Genomic DNA, 27209 nt, shown 5'->3' with positions numbered 1-27209 from the left:
GCTGAGGCAGATAACAATGATATCATTGCCCCAACAATCTATGATCTAATCCAGGATTATGGGAAAGTAGCCGATGGAAATAGAAAACCATTTTTCAATGACGCCACTATCGCAGCCAAAAAGCGAGTACTATGGAGTGAGACTAGCAATATAGAACAAGCTTCTGATATTACTATTGCAACAAAAATGAATTAATCCGAAGGTAAAAAAAAATAACTACAGAAACTGGATCAGGTATCATACACATTCTACGTCCTGAGCACAATGAAATATTATGTATCAATTGCTTAGGGAAAATAACACGAGAACGTTTTGGGCAAAATATAATAGGCCTAAAAAGATGGACACAGCAAGTGACATCAACCCTATCCCGGAAGAGGATTGGATTGATCATTTAAGAAATAGAAATCATGACAAAAATGTTGACATCATAGATTTGGTATGCAGGGGAAGGCATCAATTCATATATATGGTGGAAGATGTCAGTGAACTGATCAAGCATTGTAAGAATTCTAGAGCCCCGGGCGGGATGGCCTAGCCTACTCTGTAATTAAAAGTGATCCACAGGGCTGGGCCCCACTTTTATGGCAGATGTTTCAAGTAATAAGAGCCACAATGAGAATATCCAGGTCTTGGAAACAGGTGCATGTGGTACCTGTCCACAAAAAAGTGTCACATACTAGCCCAGACAATTCTAGATTATTGGCTATGCTTGGTACATCTGGCAAATTAGTTATTTATTTTTGCAATTATAGCAGCGCACAAAGCCCTGAGGCATCTAGGCGCTAGTTACAGTTACAAGACGGTTACAAGTTACACACATACAAGACTGCTACAGTGAGCTACACAACATTGAGATTTGAGTCTGCAAGATTATATTTAGACATGCCCTACTTACTGGGTTCATATTAAGGCACAGTGGGTGTGCAGGATCACAGCAAAGCATATATGGAGAACATTAATACAGTGGGACGTAAGGCGAAAGCTGGCAAATCCGCACCCAGTGGGTATGGGAGCTACATCGGCTGTGCGAGGCATCGGAGGCTAAGTTTGGAAAAGTAAAGTGTTACGAGAACAGTTAGAAGACCACCATTGTAGGGATAGTCATGGATATGAGTTCTCGGGGGAAGCCCATTGGTAAAGAGTAGGGTAATCAAATGCTTTCAGACAGTCCAGTATGGTTGTTCGGAGAGCAGTTTGAGTAGAAAGGATTTACATTGTAAGCGGATGCCGGTGTGGGCGCATACTTGAGTGGCCGGTCGAGCGGACGTTGTTCCCAGCCCAGACAAGCACAGACAGGCTTCAACCCTATCTGTGGGCCTTGATGGTGGGCTGGTGAGGCAGCAGCCAATCCGGGACAAATGGAGGCAGGGCTCCAGAGTGTGCATCAGGGCCAGGCTGCCTAGTGGGTTCTATGTGAATCTAGGAAAAAAGGGACCAACTCCTTCACACCTTCCAAACGGGATTTCATCCCGGATTTGGGACAACCCATAATATCAGGATTATACAACAGCTAAAGGAGATGGTTTAAAGCAAGAAGGAACTCAAGCTGTATTTGGTCTTTGTCAATTTTACTGCAGCATTCACCACCATTAATCGTAACATGCAGTGGGACCAACCAACAAAGTGGGGCATGCTCCTGGACCTTTTGGGTATGATGCAATGGCTGCGTATGGATACCTCTGTTAAGATGCAGCGTGATAATAATGGTACTCTTTCCTATGAAGTTAACGTCAACAAGGGCCTAAAGCGGGGGGGGGGGTGCTGGCCCCTGCTTTGCTCAACTTGTATATTGCAGGCATCCATAAAGCTGTTACAGCCACAAATCATTTTCCACCAAACAAAGGTATGACGCAGGTGCTATAGCTAGGAATTGCTGATGACATAGTCATATTAGATCAAACTGCTTCGTAATACCCTTTCTGCCATATTGTCCTTCTCTAGATCCAACAATCTACTGAATAATAAGGAAAAAATCAAAATCATGTATATTGGGAAGAGAAGTAGTGAAGACTGTCCTGACTTGAACGAGTGGAGGAGTATAGAAATTTGGGTGCAACTATCAGCTCAAGGAAACATGCTAAACAGATGCAAGGACATTTCTGCAGAAGGAAACTAAGCAAGTTCAATGCAGTGAAAAAGTGAATCCCCAGACAAGGGGGTCATTTCATTGCAGCTTAAATAAAAATGTTCAATGATAGCATAATACCGAGAGCCCTATATGGATTAGACACCTTCATGAATTCCAAAGGTGGATGATCCCCATATCAGGTTGAGGGAAAAATCTGAAGACCAGCTTTAGGGCTAGGGCCTGGAGCCCCCACACAAGCCTTACGGTTGAAGTTGGGTACTCACTCCTTTAGTATCCTGCTAGAAATTAAGAAACGCATCCTTTTAAAAACAAATGTCAACAGATGCGTTACATATTTTTGCCAGAGAGCGGGAGGAATTTTCCCTGAAAATTGAGTATTGTGATGAGAACATTGCCTTGATGATCAAGGAGTTAAAGTAAAAAAGTCCTTAGATGGGATCATATTAGTAATATTGAGCCCATAGCCTCTATGGTGACAATAGGGGAATACGCCATTGAAGGTTTTAAATTCGGCATTCCACAGGACTATATGGGGGTGAGCCCGTTCACCAAATTGAGTAGATTCATTATTTATTGCGCCTCAATCATCTGCCATCTTTCATGGTGCGTGGCCCCAGACTTGGTATCACTAGGGAAAGCCATCAAGGTTGGATCCGCACCTGCAAGGCTAAAAACCTCGGAGTCATCTTCGACTCTGCACTCTCCTTCTCCCCTCACATCTCTGACGTCTCCAAGAAGTCACACTACCAGCTGCACCTCCTTAGAGGTATTCTTCCTTTCCTCTCCTTCCCCCAGAAGCTCACTGTCTCCAGAGCCCTGGTCCTCTCCAAGCTGGACTACTGTAACAGCCTCTATCTAAATCTGCCTGCCTCTACTCTCCGCCCTCTGCAACTTATCCAGAACAGGACTGCGAGACTTGTCCTTGGCCTCAAGCCCAGGGATCGTATCTCTCCAGGACTGAAATCTCTGCACTGGCTCCCAGTGGCTGCGAGGATTAAGTTCAAAACCCTCTGCATTGTACACAAGGCCTTCTGGGGTCTGGGACCGAAATACCTTCAACTCTCTCTACCTAAATATTTCCCTTCTCGAGCTCTTCGCTCATCTGCCTCCAACTCACTCAGGGTGTGGCACTTCTCCAAGCAACAAGTTGGTGGCAGATTACTCTCTTCAGCAGGGGCTTCTCTCTGGAACAGCCTTCCTGCCTCCCTGAAACTTGAGGAGAATCTTCTCCGGTTCCGGAAGCACCTCAAGACCTTCCTCTTTGCTTCTGCTTTCTCTCCTCCTCTCCCTTGCTGAATTCCTGACCGAAATTTCACTGGCTACCTGGCCACCCTTTTTTGATAACTGGCCCAGGGACCTGTCAATTACCCACCTGCACTGCCTCCCTGGCAACCCCTGCACTTGGGGACCGTTTGTCTGTATCCCTTCAGTTCCCCCTACTAGCACTTACGTCTGCACTTCCTTGCACTTGCCACTAGCTGGCTGTTTATGTGTCATATTTATTCCACTTCCCATGTACTGCACTTCCCCTCTCCCTTCCCCCTGCGCACTTTTCCTTTCCCCCCTTCCCATGCACTTGCACGATCTGAATGACACCTGGCCTAGTAGGATCGTTGCTTGTCCTCCCATTGTCCCCCCTTGCCTCGTCGCGCCTTGAAACACTTGTGTATAGGCGCGTTATAAATGCATATCATATCATATCATATCATATATCATATCAAGAGCAGTAATGACCTAGAAACAGCAAGACACATTCTTACACGATGCACTTTATTACATGGGCAATACGAGAGTCAACTGGGCACATTTGTCAACGATGTGCAAAATACTGAGACTGATGCCTTTTGATCATACTGCATTTCCGGCTGCTAGATGATTCTTATGGCTGCATTGAGTAACATATGGGGTACTTCCTAAAAGTAGGTGGGCATGATGGTGATTGATAAGGAAAATATGGCTATCTGTGTATTTGGCACAAGCTGCACTTCATCAGGAGTACTGTATACCAGGAGAAATGAGTCAATCAAGTAGAATGAATGTATACATTCACAATTGCAGGTTGTAATGCCCTAATATTATAAGGTTTCTATTATGAAGAAATGTGATGTATGAAATGTCTTCATGAATTGATGTTTTTTGTTGTGTATTTATCTAATTGTGTGAAAAGTGAACACTACAATAACACAACAAATAAAAAACACATCTAAGGTTGATGTACCCTTTTTTTAACATTGCGTAGTACCTGGATTCCACAACCCTCATGCTCCTCCACCACAGAATAGGAGATTGTGCAACATTTCACTCACTAGATATAAATCAACTCATAGGTAGCAAGCACCACTCAGGGGCATCATGGGTGTATATGCCATGGGCCTGCAATGCCCCCCTTTATGCTACTCAAACCTGTCACCCTTGTTGTAAAGGGTCTGGTCGTGTTGAGAACTTCCTATGATGCGGCACATATTGTTGTATTGTTCAAACTGTTAAACCTTTACCATTAATGGTGACAGCAGAACTGAGATACATTAATAGCAATACAAAGTAACCTGACAAACATTTTATTTGAAACATTTTAATAAAACATTCAAAACATTTATATTATTTTATTTTATTTGGGAGTTTTATATAGCGGTAAATGCCAGCGGTTAGAAGCGTCAAGGCGCTAGTGGAAGAATGTAAGCAATATGCATGAACAATTAGTAAAGAAAAGGATCGAACAGATGGATCTCGAGTGCTCTGCAGCGGATTCATTGTGGAGATAGAGCAGAGAGGACTTCCGGGGGAGAAGGGGCTTGATCTCTCAGAGGTCTACCCCCACAGTGAGCACATCCCATTGGTGTGAGATCAGCATGTGTTGCGAAGCAGAGCTCAGGAGTCTGGAGGGCAGGTAGAGTGGGCGCTGTTTGGTCAGGTACTCAGGAGACTGGTCATGGAAGGCTTAGGGGTCAGCAAAGGATTTTAAATGCAAAGTGTTGTTTACTCTACAGCCGGATGTGATGTATGGGTTTAGGCCCAGGTGATATGATCTGTTCGCTTTAGATCCACGATTAGGCAGAAGCCAGCTTGCATGGCCGTTTTCAGCTGAGACATAACTACTACAAGGACTATTGCATCCTCCTTTGGGGAGTCAATGGACAAAGGGGGGACCCTTGCAGCTGCATTGGGTGATGGAAGGCAGAGCATTGTAACTGCATTCACTTGCTGGATGCAGGGCAATCGGAACCTTTAGGCTTCAGGTGTGTGGCTTGGGGTTCACAGGTGGGCCCAGAGCAGGTTGCTATAAGGATAGTAGAGAGGAAGGATCCTCCAGCAGGAATCGCTTTTGGGGATGTCATGACGTAGGCAGTTAGTACTCGTCCAACGTTGGATATGACAAAGACCGTCCATAAAGGGGCGACGACCGCCAACGCCCTTGGAGTTTAAGATGTAGCTAGGTGCTATTTGAAAACCAATGTGTTGAAATATTTGGGCAACAATTATTCACCATTGTAGAAACACCAATGTGTTGACATATTTGGGCAACTGTATACCATTGCATTGAAACCTTTCAAAATCAGTTTTCTTGCTTGAATAAAATAACTTAACATTACTAAGAAGGTGAACATGTTTTAATGAATGTGGTAATGATAGGATCATATTGGAAGGAGCGCATTGAGCTTTGCATGCACAGAGGTTTTTAACTTGCTATTTGAAAGCCATACTTATCGTATTGAGGATTTGTTACAGCAGGACAACCGGATGTTGAAACAGATCTGAAAGAGATCCTAGCCTTGTATGGACTCAGTTCCATTTGGTGATTAAGGTCCGCAATAGAAGAGGCAAACTCTTTTAGAGCTCTGTCTGCGACCTACATGGGAAAGTCCAGACATTGTAGGAGGGTGGTACGCTTGACTGTGTCAAAAGCCACAGGTAAGTGTAGTACTATTAAGGTGTAGGAGAATGACCGGCATGACGCAACTCCTCCCAAATGTCCATGATGCCGGTTTCAGTTGCACTACCGGGACAGAAGTCTCAAGGGAAGTCTCTGGGTAAGCATTTCACTCTAGAATTGCTGAGATGTGCTCAGTGACTACAGTCTTAAGGGGTTTAATCAAACAAGGATGTCTGAAGACGGGTCTAGCGTTTGCTAAGACACTAGGATCAGCTTTGGATTTCTAAATAAAATGTGTGCTGCATGTTGGAACGTGTGAGGAACCTCACCCCGAAACAACTTTGTGTTGCTGAGGAGAATGATGCAGGGAGCAATAACAGAGATGTCTAAATTGGTTACGATCATGCTGCAGGTGTTTGAGCTGTGAGAAGAGGGTTAGCATTTCAACATTTTGGTAATTGTAGCACTTGACACTGTAAAATGTCTGCTTGGGTGGAGGGAATAATAGGTAAGTCTGTGTGATCTGCATGTGGGGGTAGACAGGGAAGGGCCTGAGTGGGCATGGCGGTGGGACCAACTACATTAGCTTCAGGCCCCACTTGTTAGATAATCTTGGGTGTGTGTGCAAAAGTGGGCAGTTTCACTTTAGCCAATTTCATTAAATTGTGCACTGAATTTCCTGTATTTCACCAAATTGGCAAAACACATGCACAATTTATAAAAAGAAGTAATCAGTACATTTGCAGTAAATATATTCCACAAAATAGATTCTGTAGTTATCAAAACCCCCAAAATGATGTAAAAAACAATCAGCATAGGCACTGTTATTCAGAAAACTAAGTAAAATATTTTCACATTTGTTGAAACAATTTCTTTAAAATGTTCATCTGCTGATTTTTTTTCAGCAAAGTAACCTGAAAAGTCGAGAATAGAAAATAGTTTGAAACTACTAAAAATCGTGGAGTTAAGCATTTGATGCAGATCATTTTGGCAACTCATTTGTAGACTTTAGTAGAATGTTCCACTTTGCAGATGAGAAATGTACCACATTAGATGTTGGCACTATATTTCAGCACAATTTCAACAAAAGCCTAGTTAAGGAAAATACATAATTTGGTAACCTAGCAAAATTTTACATGGTAACTTTCGCCTATTGAGTTGTGGAATTTAAATGTTGCAGACCCCTATTCCATTCTCTCTTGAATTCCTATCACCCTTTCATCACCTCTGCATCTCTCGCCGGCCACTTGAAAGACTGAATATCCGCTCTGGCCACGTCTTGTGATATCATCTTAAAGCCTCCCAGTTGGCATTGTTTTCAAATTGGAATAAAGCCCTATAAATCTTGGGCTCACATTTCCATAAGTGGGCAAGTTGGACTTTTCAGTGGTAAGATGGTTCCACTGCTAGTGGTCCGTGCCACCTGGCATGTATGCTTGGTGGTTTCGGGCTAGGCCACCTACTGCTGGGATAAAGCTTACCAGTAGGACCCTCTGCTGGACCTTGCTTGAGTATGGCGAGCGCACAAGGTCACATCAGTATGTCAGCATACCTTATACTAAATCGTATCAAGGGCAAACTCCTGACCATTTAACAGTAAGTTTTAAATGATCCAAAAGTGAATCTTTTGCAGAATGTATGAGGGGTGTCTTGACGATCCCTGAGGTACAGATGAGGGGGTGTCTCAGGAGACTCTCCCAAACTTGGGAGCAGCATCTCAGAGTCTCTCTGGCACAGAGGGGAACACCACTTGACCAGCATCTAACAAAATAAGACATCTCCTCCCATGAGCCCCAAAGACAAGCAGGCTCAACATGTTGGGCTTAGTGGAAAATGAGTTGCAAATAGCTCAACCAAGTCCTAGAGCCTAACATGTTTTCATTGAACTGAAAGGCCCTGCACAATACTCTTTTCCCTCGATGTGGCAGGTAGAGCAGAGTTGCAATTTCAATGGACCATTGCATTCAGGGACATTTGTCATCTGATATCTCCTTTGCATTCACTTTATCTTTTATCTGCAAAACATAGATGAAGATTATATTTTTATAACAACTCAATGTTCAGCTCCCACCACAGTGTGCTTTTGTCAGCACACCTCCTTTCCTATGAACTGACCATGACTGCTTAAACACATTAATCACTAAGTGAACAAAGTAAGCTTGCCGGAGAGCCAATTTACCTAAATGAGTACATGATCTCCTGCCCTCAATGTAGTGATATGAGAAATCAGCCTAACCCCTGTGCCTTCCATGAAGGCACTGGAATGTTCCTGCCTGAATAGGGATGGTCTCAGAATGTATCTGCTCCCCATTACCCATCCCAACTCCAGTCAGTCATTTCCGGTCTTTGCTCAGCTAGATGGTTATCTTGTGCGCATTGGTTTCTTTCATCGTCTTGCTCGCTCGAGTTGATGTTGTAATGTGACAGAATATGCCCTAGTCTATATGGCAGATTATTTAGTGATGGCCATGAATCCCACCTGTACCTCAGCTCTCACAATGCTAAGGCTATCCATGCTCTTAGAACATGTTTATCATATGGGGCCTGTCAATCTTACCCAATCTGCCACTAGATGAATGATCTGTTTGACAGTGGAATGCCTCCTTGCGGCCTGGCATATCCTACGCCATTTCCATGGATTGCTAAGTATGCCTGGGAGACCTTCACCTGTTAAGGTTCTGCAGGGGTTAGTGTGTTCATTTAGGCCAATAGGGGCTACCATCACAAGGCATGATCTGCTCTCCCTGCCTATGCCATTTAGATCAGAGTCTCAACCCATGTCCTCCCTCATACAACATTCACATCCTTGACATCATGCCTGGGCCAAGAGGCAACTACATTGAGCGGAATTAACTGACAGTCAACCTGGTCAAGACGATTAGTAATGGCTGCTTTAGATTTACATTTGGGTTTAGGCCATTTCCTAAAATCTGGGAGTGTTTTTGCAGTGTTTAAATAAACATTAAATATTTGATTATCAGTGATTTCCCATTTTGTATTACAAAAAATGTCAGACAACTGTTTTTGCAGTTTATACAGAAAACAATGCTGACTAATACCTGCATTGTAGAGGTTACATGCAATGGACACAAATTGCACAGTAGAACAGCCTGACAATATGTATTTTCTTATAAAGATAGGTCAAGAGTGTCACTAAAGCTCTATTTCCTACCCTCTGGATGGAAGACTATAACTCCTAGAATACAAAGTAGTTTGAGGCCTAAAATCCTTTCTTTTACTCTACCATACTTTCCACACTTACTCATACAACAGATGAAATTCTGTTATAAGGATACTGCTTATAGTAATTGTTTGGTGAAAACCTCCAGCTTAATGTTGTGCATGAGCTTAAGAAATTGTGAATGTTCACAAAACATCTGAGCCTTTAATTTATGTGTCAAAATAAGCATCAAGGATGTAAAAGATGTTTTACTTGGTAACTCACTTTGTCTTGGAAGAATGTAGACTTGGTGGATAACTAGAGCTCTGTGTGGTCTTCAGCATGCACATACCGCATCACATTTATAAACACCTAATTCTTCACTCATAAAAGGTTGGTACATTAACAAAAAGACAGTTGAAACAAGTAATTGGCAGACACTTGATAAGGTGTTGACAGCACAGCAGTGTCCTAGATATTGATTAACTTCATCATCCTGTCCTCATCAAAGACCCTCCAAAGGAACATTGCAATGCCCACCTGCAATCCCCTTTCCCTGGGCATTTTGCCACTTACCAGAGGTTGGTAAAGACTTTGTTTAAAAGTAAATAGTAAAAGCTTTTAAGTGAAGGCTGCTCTTCAGCAGTGAATGAAAATGCAAGCCAGGGCTGCCATCTCGTAGCCATTTTTCAGATTTTTTTCAGTTAACCTCGAGAGAGCAAAATTGTTATTTGGGGTCGTCACATCGCTGTGAATCAGATTTTACTGAAAAACAGAAATAATTGTTATAATGTGCGTGTGTTTCCATAATGTATGGTATGTGTTGACTCCTTGACCGCAGTGTTCAGCTCCAGGTCACTCTTTGTTCCCAGTATAATAATGAATGAACAACTACATACCCTCTGGATGGTAGAATTTGGTAATTTATCTGATTAAACCATGGGGCGGGCAGTCATTTCCCGCTGTTGCTCCATTACCTGGCATGATTAGCCTGTGGGTTTCTGAATTATATTCAGCTGGGGTCTGATTTTTAATCCATCTTACTTCTGGAACAGACATGGATGGTTGAGGGTTTAAAAAATGAAAGCACACTGTCTTTGAATCATACCTCATTAAGGTACAATCAAAGCTAGTTTTTCACACTGCTTTTGATTTATAAAGTAGTTTTGTCTGCCAATATCAACTTGAGTTGACAATGGTTCAGTGTGTCGGGTTATAAGGATGTAACAGACAAGGGTTCACCATGTTTCAGCTGTGTTTATTAAAATGAAAGACAAAAGGCCTAACCACCTCCACGCTGACAGCATTAGTTTGGAGAGGTTTCTACTCTCCCTTCGATCTCTGACTGGGTCCTCTTATGAGCAAATCCCTCCTGCGATGCTCCTCTGTGGCAGAGTCTCTTGATAGGCTGTCGGCCCTCAGGTGTTTCTCAGACACCCAGTCTTCCGTTCTGCTCGATAGATGGGAGAACGGCTTCTCTGTCCCTGGACAACCCGTTCGAAACACCCGGGTCTCTCTCTATGTTAGCTTTGCTCCTCCCATCTTTGTAAGATCACATTGAGGCTTCCCCAAGCTTTGCCAATAGTTCTTACTTTGTGTTTGGACCAGGCTCTGTTTCACTCCATTCGGCCTCACCGTCTCAGTGTCAGGCAGTTGCTCATTCTTAATTACTCACTGGGGCTTACCCGCGTCAGCACCAACTGGGCACACCTCAGTAGAGATGCAACAATAATAGCTGTAGGAGGATTCTGGTGAGGTAGATGTTTCCTTCTTTGTCCCCTGAGTGAAATGCAAAGGGAGTTCCTTCTCGGAACAGGGGTCCCCATCCTCAAGAGAGGAGTCTTTCACTGTGAGATCCCATTTTCTTCCACCCCTATGGGGGAATATTACATAGCGGCCTCACCTCCCCAGTCTCGCTAGAAGAGGCTCCCCTCTGGGGAGCACTGGTGTGTCCAGGGAGTGGCATAGGGTGACATGTGTTACCCCTGGCATCTGATTGGCCACCCCAGGTACCACCCGATTATCCTAAACTATGATCATCGTGTGTGCGTGTGCGTGTGCGTGTGCGTGTGCGCGTGTGTGTGTGTGTGTGTGTGTGTGTGCAAGCTCGTACGTCATGCCAACCCTGCATAAATCAGTGCCCACTTGGGCCACCCGAGTTAAACGAGTCTGGAAATGGCACTGCTGGAGAGAAGCGACTGAATCTCCTGATCCGTCACATCAGCTATTCACTTTGGTCACAGAGAGTGAATCAGGGCACTGTCCTTGGACAGTAACATGAAGGTCTTGAGAATTAAAACAGGTTTCAAACTTCAGCATAGGTCAAAATACAAAAGGCTTTCTATAGAAGTGAATGCGTGCATCTTTAAATTGCAGTATGTTTTTCTCTATATAGGATCATATTGGCATAATGCAGTAAGTAAATGGATTGCCTGAATTATTGAGATCGGTCTTCTAATGTGCACTAATTCCCAGAGGTCCCTTAATGAAGAAGACCTAAAAGAGAGCAACAGAAGAAATCTACTTGAAAAAGATAACATGTCTTTGACGCCTTCATATGTATGGGAGCTAATGGATCTCAGAGAACCATGAAGATTGTTCCACAGCTAAGGAGCTCCAGATGAAAAGCCAATTGTGCCCAAGTGTTTCTCCTGGAATGTAGGAATCGGCAAAAGAAGAGCAGAGCTAGAATGCCAAGAATAATAGGTTACGGTTGAAGTTTGTCCCTTATGAAAGCGAAGTCGAGGCCATAAATACAGCAATGGGTAATGCGAGCAAGCAACCCAGGTAGATGATGGATTTTGGGGGAAGCATGCTTGCTACACCCAGTGCCGGTCAGAAGGCTGGCGGGCGCATTTTGTATGATTTGCAGCCGCCGAAAAGAAAACAGCAAGCACAGATGACGGGTGTTGCCACAATCTAATCTAGAACAAAATGGAGCCTGTAACAGCGGATCAAGCATACAGGGGTTACAGAGTAAGGATGTTCTGCCAAATTCCCAGATAGAGAAAAAAGGCAGCAGAAACAGAATTAATTGGTGAAATCGGAGATAAATGCTTTAAAGTCTGAATTCTTAACCAATGCTCTAGGAAAGGGGAACATAACCTTTCAAAGGGGTGACAGAGATGTGTGTCAGTGTATCTCTGTCCCCCCACATTCAAAGCCCTCATCTTTTCAGAGTTGAGTTTGAGCAAGTGTTCATTCATTTAGGCTTCCAGAGCGGCCAAACAACTATGTAAGGTGTCAGCTGACGGCACTCTATTCATGTCTGAATGTCTGCGGACATCAATTGCCACAAACTGAAGATGATCTGTGTAAAAGGCTTGAGTGAAGTAAGTGCCATTCCCCATTCCCGCTTCTTGAGACACTAAGGAGGTTCCGATAGTCTTGGATTTTGAACTCTACTAACCGATAGTGCAGCAGCAGCACTTATGCGCTTCTTTTGTCCAACACTAAAAGCAACACCCACTGGGTGCCCATTGATGGCCAGTTGCCTGCACGCCCGTTATCAGTTATTTGAGCTGATTCAACAAAATGCTGCAACCGTATCGTTGCAGCTTTCTCCACTGATTTGGCTCTGAGAGGAAGCAAAGATATAGGGTGCAGGTTAGCAGGATAATATGTATCATTTATAATTATTTGTTTGTACAATAAGTACTGTTTCCATGGGTTTCTTGAAACCATTTTGTCTATGTAGGATTATCTTCTGTCCAAATTAGCAGATATTTCTCCAAAATAATTAGTGTTGCCAAGTGGGCCTTGGAACCTGAGGCCACAGAGCCCGCACCCCTCCATTTTTGACATGCCGCACAAGGACATAAATTGGGGGTCGCCAGGGGTCGCCAGAGCGACTTCTGCCGTCTCCCCAGCGATGCCTGGCATAATTCTGCCACCTCTTGTCTGGACTGGAGCCTGGAGCTTGAGCTTTTTTATAAAGAGTTTGTTGCAAACTATTTATAAAAAATGAGTAAGCTCCAGACCTGACACTACCCAAGCCTGGCCAGTGGAAGCAGCGTGGCATGCCGGTGCCTTCCTATCTGTTACTTGAGCTATAGTCGTCCGGGGCTGAGGCAGGGAAGAGCTGAGCTCTGAGTGCAGCAGCAGCCATCCACACCGAGGCACATGGGATTCCTCACCGAGCTGAGCAGACGGCGACCCTAAGCGTAAGTAAAGCATGATGGTCCACAATTAAGCAGCACGCTTTGAAAATGTGTTCCTACCCATAAGGTCTAATAGCTTTGTATGCTAAAAAGTCAAGTTTACTTTATTTATTGGTGAAAGAAAGCAAAAGTAAAGTGTGCAAGTAGGTTGGTTGCACACAGAGACCCTGGTCTTGTAGCAGAATTTATTTTGCTGCAGTCAATTGGACCAGCGCTGAGCAGCTCGGGTATATCATCACTTTTTAGCTTTTCATTATGAATCCTGCACAAATGGCACATGGACAAATATGCATTTTCAACTTGAAACTCCTTGATCCATAGTAAAAAGAAAGGTATGCATTGTTGATTCATTGGGCTTCACAGTCAGATGGCGGCAATGTGATATTCAACCTGCTGCTTTGAAAATCACTGATTTACTGTGGAAACGGAGAGCGAATAGGCAACAGCATAAGTAATGCTGCTCATGTATTTTGACTGACAATGTGTTCAGTTCAGAGTGAGGATGCATCTGGGAACTCAGTTCATTGTATCGAAAACGTTGTGTACAATTATAAAAATATTACTTAAAAAGAATGCTAAGCAGTCCGATAGACGTGTTATAATTAGAGCTTTATAGACTACTGTAGATGAATATAGTGGCCATGGAAGGCCCAGGGACCAGGTTTGCGAAGGATTTTATCAAGGTCTCACCACAACCCTGATTTATTGGTGACAGAAAGAAAACGTAAAGTGTGCAAGTAGGTTGGTTGGACACGAAGCCCCTGGTCTTTTAGCAGAATTTCTTTTGCTGCAGTCAAGAGGGCCAGCGCTGAGCCGCTCAGGTCCACAGCCTTGATTTATTGGTGAAAGAAAGCAAAAGTAAAGTGTGTGAGTAGGTTGGTTGCACACAGAGCCCCTAGTCCTCTAGCAGATTTTCTTTTGCTGCAGTTTAGAGGGCCAGCCCTGAGCAACTCCAGTCCACAGCATTCACTGGAGGGATGAAGTGGACAGGCGCATAACCCCAGACTTGTGCACCCTATGATATCAGGTGGCACTGTGCCAGTGAAGGAAGAGCATCTGTATAAGAACAGGTTCGGCAAATATTCTCTCTCTCTACCCTTCTATCCTGGCTTTCCCTTATCCCGACACCTGCCTATCCATCCCTGTCCCCACAGAATGTGATTTCTCTCTGTAGTCCTGTTGAAAATCCGGGGCGGATCCACATAAAGAGGGGATTTATCATTTGGGTTCATACACTTCCATGATAATATGGGCCTTGACACACTGCTACATATGATTCATTCTTGTATTAAATGTGTTTCATATTACATTGATATTGTAACCATATGTTTCTTAGTGTACTGAGGGATAGTAAGTAGTCCTTGTTGTCTGGCGGTGCAGGGGAAGAGCTTGGTGTCTTTTTGTGTGCTTGGGGTAGCTGTGTGTGCAAATGGAAGGTTTGGAATACAACGCATAGGGGCTTGGGGGCTGCAACATAAATTGAAAGATGCTGATGTCTGTATCTTTCTATGTCTGTATCTTTCTATTGTCTTGTATGCCTATCTTTTGCACCTTTCCACTCCAGTGTCCCATACTACGGTAGTTATTGAGGTGAATGGCCTTTGTTTGCATCATCCGTCCTACTTGTTGCAAAGTTTGGCAGAAGAAACCATTTGAAATAAGTTTTAGCTAATGGACAGAAGAGCTGAGCTTTCCTTGTGCTGCCTTTGGGGGAAGCCTAGCCTTTTCTAAAAAAGCTGCAGTAATGCAGGAGTTGTCTTGATTCACGAAGGGTTCACCATCAATGACTTTTGCCAACGCTTGGATCTGACCTTTGGATACATTGGGCCTCATTATAAGCATGGCGGTCTGGGAACTACGTACCGGTAAGCATGCCGGTACTGTAGTTCCTGTACCGCCATACTACGAGCTGTGCTCGTAGACGCCTGTCAGCCTGCCAGGTCTGGCCTGGCGGGCACAGCGGCACCCACGAGCGCAGCCTGATGGATGCACCGGCACCGTTCTTGACGGTGCCGGTGCATCCGACATCTCCATTCCCATTGAGCCCTATGGGGCTGAATTGGGAATGGGGACTGCCAGGCACTGGCACCCAGCAATGCAGGAGTTTCCAGGTTCGGCAATGTCGGACCTACTGGGTAATTCCTCATTGACGGGTGCCGGAAAAAATGCAACTCCGGCGGCAGCCGTGTCTGTTTTACAGGCATGGCTACCGCCAGAGTTATAATGAGGTCCATTGACTCTTGGTGCTTCACCCAACTCTCATGCTGGACCTCATCTGGATCTCGCCCTTAAGTTGCCCCTGAATCATGCTGTGCCCATCGTCACCATGAATCCTTGCCTACATTTTCTGTTCCCTTGCTGAATTGTGTTTTACTGACCTCTGCAACTGTATTCTCTCTCCCCTCTGATTCTCTGCTCTTTTGACAGTTTTTATTCTCTGTTCTCTTCTCCTCTCCCTTCCCCCTCTCTCTTTCTCTCTCTCCTCCCCCCTCCCTTACTTGTTTCTATGCACTTACTCTATCAGAATTGTCCATGTACCTAGTATGATAACAAATTTTTGTCTCCCCCGTTACTTGTTTTCCCCCTCACCCTCCTGCCCTATCTGAAATGTCGCCAGCCCTAGTATGATAGTCAATTGTTTTGTTTTTCTCCCTCCTTTCTCCTCCCCTCTCCCTCACTTCGTGTAACTCTCTGGCTCTACCAGAAATGTCGTCAGGCCTAGTATGGTAGTCACCTGTCTGTTCCCATTTCCTTCCTATCTTAGCACTTGCACTATTTGAAATGTTGTCAGGCCGAGTATGATAGTTAATTTCACATACTTGTTGTTCATGGCCTGTAAGAAAGTTTTGTATTTTCCCTTGTTCCCTCCCTTGTCGTGAAGCGCTTTGAAACACATTGTGTATAGGTGCTATATAAATAAACTATTATATCATATCATACTGCCTTAGGATGCCACTTCTGGTGGTCACGTGGGTGGGGTAAAATGACATCACTTCCTGTGATGTCATTTGGGGGTAGGGCATGTGATGTCACTTGCGCAATCTCTGGCATTTTGGTGAAATGGTGTTCCTGATGCAGCACTTGTTTAACCTTGTGTTTTTTTTGTGTGTTTTTTATATGGCAACAATTATTTGCAAGTGAAAGAAAACGCAAGGCATACATTGCGTGCAATCAAAAGCCTTTAAAATACATCTGATTCAACCCACATCTATCCTCAATGCCTCATTGCTGCTTAATACTCTACATTATTGTCTTCAAATATCAAATACCTTAGTCTCAATTCAAGGTTTGTCATAAAAACAAATGTAATTACGGACAAAATAGTTTTAAAGAATGATGTAATCTTTTGATTATGTATTTTGCTCGTGGTTATGTTAGGTACTGGACAAGTTGGGCGGTCTAACACGTCTTTCTCTATGTTATGGCTGAGACTTGACGCCACCATCTGCAATGTGTTTAATCCAACCTCACCCAGTGATGAATGTAACGGGAGGTTAGCGGCTGCCAGTATTTCAGTATCCGTAACTGGTACAATATTGATTGGTTGCATGATCATTACTTTACCATTTATTTTGCCCCTCGTTGCATGGGCTGGTGGCAGGAGAAAACCACTTTGAATAACTTAATGACTTTGCATATTCAGAACCAGTCTCAAAATGATCCTGTTACTGAAAAAAAGGTAATACAAGAAGCTATCCACCAACCGACCCAGTTATGTAGCTCCCTTCACCCTACGGGAGAACTTACCAGTATAAGAAACAATTCACTGTTACATCACACTCCTCCAGTAATCAATATCAAGCTCAATTTAGAGTCACTTCAAAGTCTGTACTGGACGCTGTGCGCGAGGGCTAAAGTATGGGCTTTCAAACAATCAAATAAAATCCTGCCACTTCAAGTCACTAAATAAACAGTGGCAGACAAATGATATACCTGGGCACCTAAGCGTTTGCTCAGAGTCTGCTCAGACTGCTACGACTGCCACTCTTCCCCACTCCGCGTTGCCTCGTGATTAACAGGGGTTTATGATGATATCCCCTCCTTCACGTTCACACTGACGTATATGGTAATAATGTTGTGAGCGAAGAAAGACCGTAGCTCTCGCAACTTTCTGCTACGACTGCCACTCTTTGCCACTCTGCGTTGCCTCGTGATTAACAGGGGTTTATGATGATAGCCCCTCCTTCACGTACACACTGACGTCTACGGTAATAATGTTGTGAGTGAAGAAAGACTGTAGCTCTCGCAACTTTCTGCTACGACTGCCACTCTTCGCCACTCTGTGTTGCCTCGTGATTAACAGGGGTTTATGATGATAGCCCCTCCTTCACGTACACACTGACGTCTACGGTAATAATGTTGTGAGCGAAGAAAGACCGTAGCTCTCGCAACTTTCTGCTATGACTGCCACTCTTCCATGATTGCTTATATTCTGCGGCAGAGGTGGGTGTATTTCTGCCACTGTAGTGAAAATCTAACATTGACACTGATTAACCCCCAGTTTAATTTCCTAAAAACTGCTGTCAGCACAGCAGAAGCATTTATTTGTAATAAAGCAGTTTGACAAACATACACCATCTTTATAAATATAACCTGTGATAAAACACAAAGTAAGGGGCACAACAATTACAGGGTATTTGTGTGGTAGTCTGACAAAAAAAACACATTTCAAGGAAAACTAGTGAATGCAAGTTTAAGCAGCATTTTTGAGTTTGAAAAATGAACTTTATTTTCTTCTATGAAAGTGTAAGATGCACATTTGGAAAACAATAGCGTGCCCAGCATGTAGAATGCCTGCTTTAGCAGTGATGGCCCCCCACCCCAGTGATAGCCACGGCCCATTGATTCCAGTGGTGTCCCTTTGAGACCAGAAGAAAAAACACAGGCTAAGCAAATAGCACGAATGACGGGTGGGCTAAAGAGCACTGAGCCAATTAGATCACTGAGCCCCCAGCTTCCCTCTGCTATGCTGCAGGCTCGGTAAAGCCATGTCAGGGCTGAGGCAGGCTGGGTTTGAATTCCGGGGAGACATCTGATGCCGGATCTCAGGCCCGGCAAGACCCGGCCCATTGACCACCGCTACTCATGATGTATTGCTTGTTTGGGGCAGGTGGCCCTTGTTTAAGTCACCGTCCCCTCCTTCAGGCCACGCCCCGTCAATTTTGTGTATCATTTAAAACAGTGGGTTTTATATGTGTCAGAACATTAAAAAAGCATTCACCACCCAAAGTGACCAACCGCACATCACCCCTTTCCTCTCACCTGCATAGGTTAGAAGGGGTGAAAGGTCAAGTCAGGTAACTATTTGCAATGGAAATGTTCAAAGCAGATGAATAGTATGGAGCTGAATGACTGGTTTTGTTACATATTTGTGGTTAATAATGTTTATACAATTTAATGTTTTGACTTAGCATTTTAAGCTACACATATCGGATGTGTTTTACATACTTAGAATTTTGGAGAAAGTTGGTGAATTTACAAGGTATCAGAAGCTGGGATTCTCGGGCTAAGCGAGCGCTATTGCAAAGTATTTCAAGGCGCTATGCTAAGGGCAAGTGTTGCTGCTTGTGGGTAATTCTGCCTATCAAAGTTTTTTGATGTTTCTATGTTGTGGGTGCACTCGATGTTCTCTGCTGCAATTGCCTTGAATGCTTTCTGAAATAATGTCTGTGGCGATTTACCCCCCCCTGTTCCCTCCCCCCCCAATTAATGTCTAAGAATCTCAAATGTCTTGAAGAGTTACCTGGCCTTGCATTTCATATCCAAAATGGTTTCTCTAATTTTTTCAAAACAATGTCTAGCAATGAAGCCAGCTGCAACTCAATAAGTGGTCCGAAGTGGTAAAAACTATCATTATTCTCCCTTTCTAAATTTAGCACCTCACTTTTCGTATTCGTGCAACAAGCTTAGAAGGGGAGCCACTCCCTACTTAACACTTGCTTTAGAACTGCATTTGCCCTTAACAATAAAACAGGTTAGCGGTGCCGGCAGCCACTCCATTAGCATTCATGTCGCAAGAATAACTGGAATGACCCCCTACCGCTCCGAGTAGCAAAGGCCTGCACGTGCAATCCATTGGGATCATTTAAAGTGAGTCATTATTTTAACAATGCCCCACTGTTTCTTTTACTTCCGCATTTTCCTGCATGCCCCCTCACGCCCCACCCCCACCTAACTCAGAATGTTTGTTTTAGAGAAAGCAGTGTGGCTATGCATTTGGGCCTGGTTTTTACAAACGCCCCGATTACGAACACACATTGTTTTCTGACATGGCTTAGTTACCTTGCTGTACTTTATATGTAGCTGGAAAGGTAGCTCAGTGAGTTAAGTATGTGTGTGATTTGCAGGTCACAAGTGTGTATCTTGTCCACGCCAAGTCAGCCTTTCATCCTTTAGAGGTCGTTAGAAGATTACCAATTTCAGTTCGGTAACAATAACATTTTATACAAAAAAATGTCTATGTACAGGTCTTTGGTGAAAGCGATACAAAACTAAAGATGAAAAATACTTGGGCGAATACTGATTGCAGCAAATTGTATAATACATTCCAGTTTCCATGAACGCACTGAAAAAATATGATCAATGGGAATGACCAGGGAATGGATGTACTAGATTTCCAGTTGGTATTTCAACGTCCGGCCCCAAATGAAGCTACATTACACCTTGAGAAGCAGAAAGCACACAGGGATAGCAGAGTCTGCGCAATATTAGACTGAAATTAAAACTAGTGTGGGCAGGGTTGGGGCAGGAGGGGTAAAAGACCCAGCTCCACCGGGCACAGTCAGCCAGGCCGCTCCCCAGCCTAACTGGAGCCGGAAGGAGGCAAGGCTCGAGGTTCCCCCACAGCCATTATCCCCGGAGTCGGCGCGAGAGGCGGCTCGAGTCACGTCTCTCGAGGAGTGAAGCAGCGGCGCTCCCGCGTCGGGCTGGCCTCTCACTCGCGGTGCTGAGCGCTCGGGAGCGCACGCACGCACGCACGCCTCTGCTCGGAGCGCGAGGAGAGGCTGGAGCAGCGTCCCTCCCTTCAGCGCGCCAGTGCCCGGCCCGCGAGGCACTACTAGCGCCGGGCGCATTGCTGGGAATGCGCTGCTGCTGCTGCTGCTGCTGCTGCTGCTGCAGCTGCTGACGGGCCACGATGCTGGACATCTACAGGCTGAAAAGCAGCAGCGCCTTGCCGTTCCTCTGCATCAAGGTAAGCGCTGATTGACGGGCAAGTTGCCTTTATCAGTAGGCTTCTCTGCCAGATATTGATGTGGCATTGGTGCACTTTCATGCGTACCCGAGAAAGCGCTGCAGCTGTGTCCTTAGTGCATAGTCCCTACAACGGGGGCGACCACGTGTGTGCTTGATATCACGCATGCTATCACACCCCAAATGCAAGCTGGCGGCCTCAGCTACTTCTGCAAGTTAAAAGCGGCAGAGAAACCACAGGGCGTTTGTGGCAAACAGCGTCCACTTATTTTTGACCCTTGGAACTTAGTTTATGTTGTGGTGTTTTGGCAACTTTATTATTTGTAACTGTCAATCATATTAACATAACAATCATCCACAATGTGCTCTGGGCAGGGTCTCTGCAGCCTGGGATGGCACATTGCTGTTCACAAACCTGATGTCTCAGGCAGGCAGAGCAGAACTCTTTATCAATGATCTTGAAAGACAATGAGCTACACAGTGCTATGCTGGGCACTGATGCTGGCGATGTCCACCCTGCTGCACTCGGCCTGCATGACATTGCTGCACATTCGCGGGTGGGATAACCACCAGCAGGGTGGGCTGATAACAACAGGACAGTCGCCAGCCAACAGCCCCCAGACAGGGGCAAAGTCAGCACCTGAAGACCTTCCTCTTTGCTTCTGCCTTTGCTCCCCCTCTCCCCTGCTGATCTGTTCTCTCTTGGCACCGTGCACCTGGCCACCCTCTGTCCTCCGGGCCCAGGTACCTGCTCACCCTGCCACCCTCCCGCACTGCCTCCGGGCCACCCCCTGCACTGGGGTCTGTATCTGTACCCATACAGCCCCCCACCCCTTTTTCTTCCTGCACTTATCAGACCTACCCTGTCTGCTGTCTTAAACCAAGCACTTGCAAATTGCTGGCTGCACTAAAACTGCTTGTTGCCTTTATTATTTATTTATTGTTATTCATCTGTTTCTCCTCTGTTTCGCACTTTCCACTTCTCCCCACTTCCATCCACTTACCCCCCGACCCTCTCTCATGCACTTGCGCGTTCTCAATGTCACTGGGCTTAGTAAGATCGCTGTTTTGTTCTCCCCTATTCTCTTCCCTTGCCTTGTCGCGCTCTGAAACACTTGTGTACGAGCGCGATAGAAATAAAATATCAATATCAATATCAATAAGAGCCATATCGAAGAGCCGTCTCAGTCATGAGTGCCAACTAAAGCAAGACCATCTTGCTGCAGTGTTTGACAGGCAACTCATCAGTTCAGTAACAAATTTGCTTGCATTCGTCAGTTTACCACAGGAGAAAAGCATTTTTGCTCTTTTTTCCTGTTGTTCGATGGTTATGATGCTCCACTTGACACCAATAGCATTAGAGCAAAATGTTGAAAATGATGTGTTTTAAAAAAACACTTAAAACATTTATTTTATTTCAAGGCACAACTAGTATGTTGTGTTAATTTCACCCTCAATGAACCAGTGGGAGTTGGAGCTTTAACCCCAAATATGTTGACACTGTATGGAGCAGCCGGGTGACACTGTACGGAGCAACAGTGGGTGGTGTCAACAGTAGATGGGGATTTGTTCTTCCCCCATCAAGAAAATATTTGCACCTTGGCACTTATTTTCTTACAAATTAAGCACTGCCCGCTCCGACACTGGGTCTGCGTACAACTGCACTGGAGACGAGCTCCAGGAGACATAGTGCGCGCTCTGACTCCCGCACCAAGTACCTATGGTGAACATACATGAAAGTGCTCATTTGGTGACATGCCCCCATGTGTGATAGCATGACACCAGAAGGAGCCTCGCTGGCGAGCGTCCCTGCAGTGTCCTTAAGAAACTTGATATGAAGACTCATATTCTTCTCGCCTTGAAACGCTTGTGTATAGATGCGTTAAAAATGACACATCATGTGTATGGGGTTGCTGGTGGTACTCTCGTTCAGATTGGAATTGCCATTGTATTTCGGTGCTGGACTGCCCCTGGGCAGGACAAAGACTGATATGCAAATGGATATTTCCCATCTGTGAAAGGCACAGTGAGTAAAAGCAGTGGCTGCGAACTCTCAAGTGGTTAATAACCACTGAACAGGTTATCATGTCTGTTCTTGCGAGAGAGGGGCGCCCGCTACCTTTGTAAAACTATTTTTTAAGGAACCTGGGATTGGTAACCCTAGGTCTCCTGGGGGCAACCAGACGTGGTCTCCCTCTCACTGTGCTTAGAGAGGCATCAGCTTCACCTCACTGATGATCCCCAACAAGGGTGAAACACGTGTATGGGGTTGCTGGTGGTACTCTCGTTCAGATTGGAATTGCCATTGTATTTCGGTGCTGGACTGCCCCTGGGCAGGACAAAGACTGATATGCAAATGGATATTTCCCATCTGTGAAAGGCACAGTGAGTAAAAGCAGTGGCTGCGAACTCTCAAGTGGTTAATAACCACTGAACAGGTTATCATGTCTGTTCTTGCGAGAGAGGGGCGCCCGCTACCTTTGTAAAACTATTTTTTAAGGAACCTGGGATTGGTAACCCTAGGTCTCCTGGGGGCAACCAGACGTGGTCTCCCTCTCACTGTGCTTAGAGAGGCATCAGCTTCACCTCACTGATGATCCCCAACAAGGGTGAAACACGTGTATGGGGTTGCTGGTGGTACTCTCGTTCAGATTGGAATTGCCATTGTATTTCGGTGCTGGACTGCCCCTGGGCAGGACAAAGACTGATATGCAAATGGGTATTTCCCATCTGTGAAAGGCACAGTGAGTAAAAGCAGTGGCTGCGAACTCTCAAGTGGTTAATAACCACTGAACAGGTTATCATGTCTGTTCTTGCGAGAGAGGGGCGCCCGCTACCTTTGTAAAACTATTTTTTAAGGAACCTGGGATTGGTAACCCTAGGTCTCCTGGGGGCAACCAGACGTGGTCTCCCTCTCACTGTGCTTAGAGAGGCATCAGCTTCACCTCACTGATGATCCCCAACAAGGGTGAAACATGTGTATGGGGTTGCTGGTGGTACTCTCGTTCAGATTGGAATTGCCATTGTATTTCGGTGCTGGACTGCCCCTGGGCAGGACAAAGACTGATATGCAAATGGATATTTCCCATCTGTGAAAGGCACAGTGAGTAAAAGCAGTGGCTGCGAACTCTCAAGTGGTTAATAACCACTGAACAGGTTATCATGTCTGTTCTTGCGAGAGAGGGGCGCCCGCTACCTTTGTAAAACTATTTTTTAAGGAACCTGGGATTGGTAACCCTAGGTCTCCTGGGGGCAACCAGACGTGGTCTCCCTCTCACTGTGCTTAGAGAGGCATCAGCTTCACCTCACTGATGATCCCCAACAAGGGTGAAACACGTGTATGGGGTTGCTGGTGGTACTCTCGTTCAGATTGGAATTGCCATTGTATTTCGGTGCTGGACTGCCCCTGGGCAGGACAAAGACTGATATGCAAATGGATATTTCCCATCTGTGAAAGGCACAGTGAGTAAAAGCAGTGGCTGCGAACTCTCAAGTGGTTAATAACCACTGAACAGGTTATCATGTCTGTTCTTGCGAGAGAGGGGCGCCCGCTACCTTTGTAAAACTATTTTTTAAGGAACCTGGGATTGGTAACCCTAGGTCTCCTGGGGGCAACCAGACGTGGTCTCCCTCTCACTGTGCTTAGAGAGGCATCAGCTTCACCTCACTGATGATCCCCAACAAGGGTGAAACACGTGTATGGGGTTGCTGGTGGTACTCTCGTTCAGATTGGAATTGCCATTGTATTTCGGTGCTGGACTGCCCCTGGGCAGGACAAAGACTGATATGCAAATGGGTATTTCCCATCTGTGAAAGGCACAGTGAGTAAAAGCAGTGGCTGCGAACTCTCAAGTGGTTAATAACCACTGAACAGGTTATCATGTCTGTTCTTGCGAGAGAGGGGCGCCCGCTACCTTTGTAAAACTAAAAAAAAAAAATCATATCATATCATATTGTGACTGGATGAGTATGTGCAATGTAAGTTGATGGTGGCTATTTGCTGTGGCTGTCAAGTTCAATTCTAATTTCGCAAATGAACTTGGAGGAATCTAACATTTCTATGGGCCTCATTACATGGTAAACGGTAAGGGTTTACCGGTACCGGTATTTTACCGGTACCGGTAAACCCTTACCGCCTTACTACGAGGTCCCTTTGCGGGTTGGAGAATTTAACGCCTGCTTTTTGCAGGCGTTAAAAACCAACCGCCAAAAGGGACCAGGGAGCTAATTACGGCACCGCAATTTGCGATGCCGTAATTAGCACCTTCCCCATTCCCATTTTGCCCTATGGGGCAAAAATGGGAATGGGGAAGGGCAATGGGAGAAGGGGGAATTACCGCCCCACCAACCTTGGAATAGGGCGGTAATTCCCCTTTCCACCAAGGCGGTGCTGGTATTTTACCGGCATGGACCAAGGTGCTAATAGCTAATAGCACCTTGGTCCACCGCCGTCCGTGTAATGAGGCCCTATGTCTATTGCTAATGCCCACCGGCCTATTTGCTGTGCATGTTCACAGAACAGAAGGCCAACCAGCCTGGGTCCTATTCGCTATTGTCCTGCGCACACACAAGTTGCTTTAGAATTGACCCTTCTCCATTGCACCCCGCCAAGACAGCCGAGTACGGCTGTATGAAGGCACTGAGTACATGACAGTGTTGCTCATACAACTTTTTTAGGTTCTCACATATCTTCACTCCTAGACCCGTTGCATTTTCGTGCAAGCTGAAAGGCCTCTTTGGGCCTTGTGTAGCAGGGACTAAAGGGGAACGTCTTAATATTGGGACATTTTTAGTTTGCAACACCTGTAGGCCAAAACTATAGTATTAGAGTACAGTTAGGGAGTAATGACATATGAGGAGGAACACACAGCCTGTAGGTGTTGTTTGGTTATTTGCTCACCCATTGACTGCCCATGGCCATGCTAATCCCTATCGCCATTCCCACCCAGTTCCTGCCCCTCGCAACCCAAAAAACGTCCTCAGGGGAACTCTTTGAGCTCGCTTCAATCCAGCCCTGCTTCAAACTTTGCCCTCAAAGTGCCTGCCAGTGTTTTTTCAAGGCAGTCTTCTGAAAGTTAATGACTTAGTCACAAACACGCTACTGGTGTAATAGCTATGGCCCCCAGCCACTCGATTTATAAGCACCCTGCGTAGTCTTCACAGAAGTCCTGTTAAAAGCAAGCACTGGCAAAGTCAACAGTTTTGGCTTGTGTATAAGTATTAGGCATTTGCAAGGCACCGCTATTAGATGCCCAGGTATTCGCACCATTTTGCACCTGCTACCACCAATGGCCGGTTAATACCACTACAGCTGTGCCTGTCCAGTGCCTTTCCCATGCCTACACAAAAGCGCAAGCTGTTGGCATGGCCCATGCTTGTGTAGAGTTGCAGTGGATAGTTTGAAATGTTGTTCCATGTATCTGTGTTAACTGTGCTCCCGTTTGCTGGCAGTGCCCTTATGTCATGCCACCCTTCACCCACTGAAGCTTTACTGGCGTCTCTCCAGTGGTCCCCTTTGACCTTGCCTTGCTGCTGGTAACCCCCCACGCCCCTGCTAGTTCTCTAGAATCCATCGCATTGTTTGCCTCTTCAGTGCCCACATCTTAGCATGTCTAATCACACGCCTATGCTCAGTCTGTCAAGGATCTTTGTTCAGAGTTGTGCTACGCTTATCCCCTTCACCACAACTCCCGTGGGAGGGTCAGAACTCCGCTTCTGAGGACGTTTGGAAAGCCTTTGTTCCATGCTTAAACATTTTTTTTATTGGATGGGTATAACTAATATTATAATTGTTTTTTTATAACGCGCTTAATGCCAAAGAGGTTTGTAAGCGCAGACCCGGGATTCACACCTGGCTTGCTCTGCGTCGTCTTGCTTCCAAGACGAGCTCATTGCAACTGAGCTATACTGCCCATACCAGCACGGTATAACGAGCAGTCGGTGGAGCCAAGAGGCAGTGACAGTTCCCCAATTAGATGATTACCCAAAGATGACTGAAACGAGGTGTAAGTGTTGGCAATCAAAGGGCGTGGTTTTTACTGCACAGAAATATAATTGTAGAAAACATATTTTGTACAGTATCACACATTACACAATAATAAAGACCTGTATACTTTTGGGCACGAGGTCCAGGGTTGTGCCAACCGATGCCCACAACGTCGTGGGCCACGTTTGTTGACCCGTTTTCCCTTTCTTCTCCCTTTTGTTTTCCGGGTGGGTGGGATCTGGGAAAAGAAAAAGCCTTCTGCGTGCACAGAATGACTCTGGCGCTCCGTCCAGAGCACCAAATGACACTGAATTCTCCCTGTCTGGTTCCCCCAGTTTCGCCTGAGGTCCTAACAAGTGTTTGTGGGGGCTTTGTTACTTCCCTGACTGGCAATGGTTGTTGGCACCTTGGTGTGCCCCTTTGTTGTGCCCCTTGGCTTCCTCCTGCCAGTGTTGCCATATGCAAAACTGTAAGTGGCGGAGGGAAGCTGTTTGCTTTATCACCTCCTGTTGTACCTGCTGCTTGTGGCAGCATGAGTTCAGAGGCTGACCGGCCCCCGCAGGGGGCGCTAGAGGGACAGCCTACATAGTGTCCAATGGGGATCTCCCCGCTATGTCCCATTGTCACCTAGCCTCTCAGATTACCTTCCCGGGCTTTATAGCTGCAGGGGTGCCCCCCACCACAGCACTAGCCAGATGTGCTGCTCACCCCCTCTTTCTTCTGGCTTGTCCGCTAAATAAGGGTAAGGA

The 27209-nt window shown here is 45.5% G+C and overlaps 1 protein-coding gene across 3 annotated transcripts in view; it reads left to right on the top strand.

The window, feature by feature from the left end:
- MCTP1 (multiple C2 and transmembrane domain containing 1) overlaps nucleotides 1-27209 on the top strand; it is a 3303831-nt gene that overhangs the window by 523516 nt on the left and 2753106 nt on the right. For 2 of the 3 annotated variants that reach the window (XM_069627644.1, XM_069627642.1), the window contains exon 1: nucleotides 20165-20475. The exons of the other annotated variant lie outside the window; for it this stretch is intronic. In XM_069627644.1, the coding sequence (XP_069483745.1) occupies nucleotides 20419-20475 (57 nt within the window). In that variant the 5' untranslated portion in view covers nucleotides 20165-20418. Of the gene's footprint in view, nucleotides 1-20164; nucleotides 20476-27209 lie in introns of those variants that run through there. 3 annotated transcript variants of the gene reach the window in all.

The sequence above is a fragment of the Ambystoma mexicanum genome, chromosome 6p, assembly GCF_040938575.1.
Source record: "Ambystoma mexicanum isolate Mex_15411 chromosome 6p, UKY_AmexF1_1, whole genome shotgun sequence".
NCBI classification, from domain to species: domain Eukaryota; kingdom Metazoa; phylum Chordata; class Amphibia; order Caudata; family Ambystomatidae; genus Ambystoma; species Ambystoma mexicanum.
This window is presented reverse-complemented; position numbering and strand designations above follow the sequence as displayed.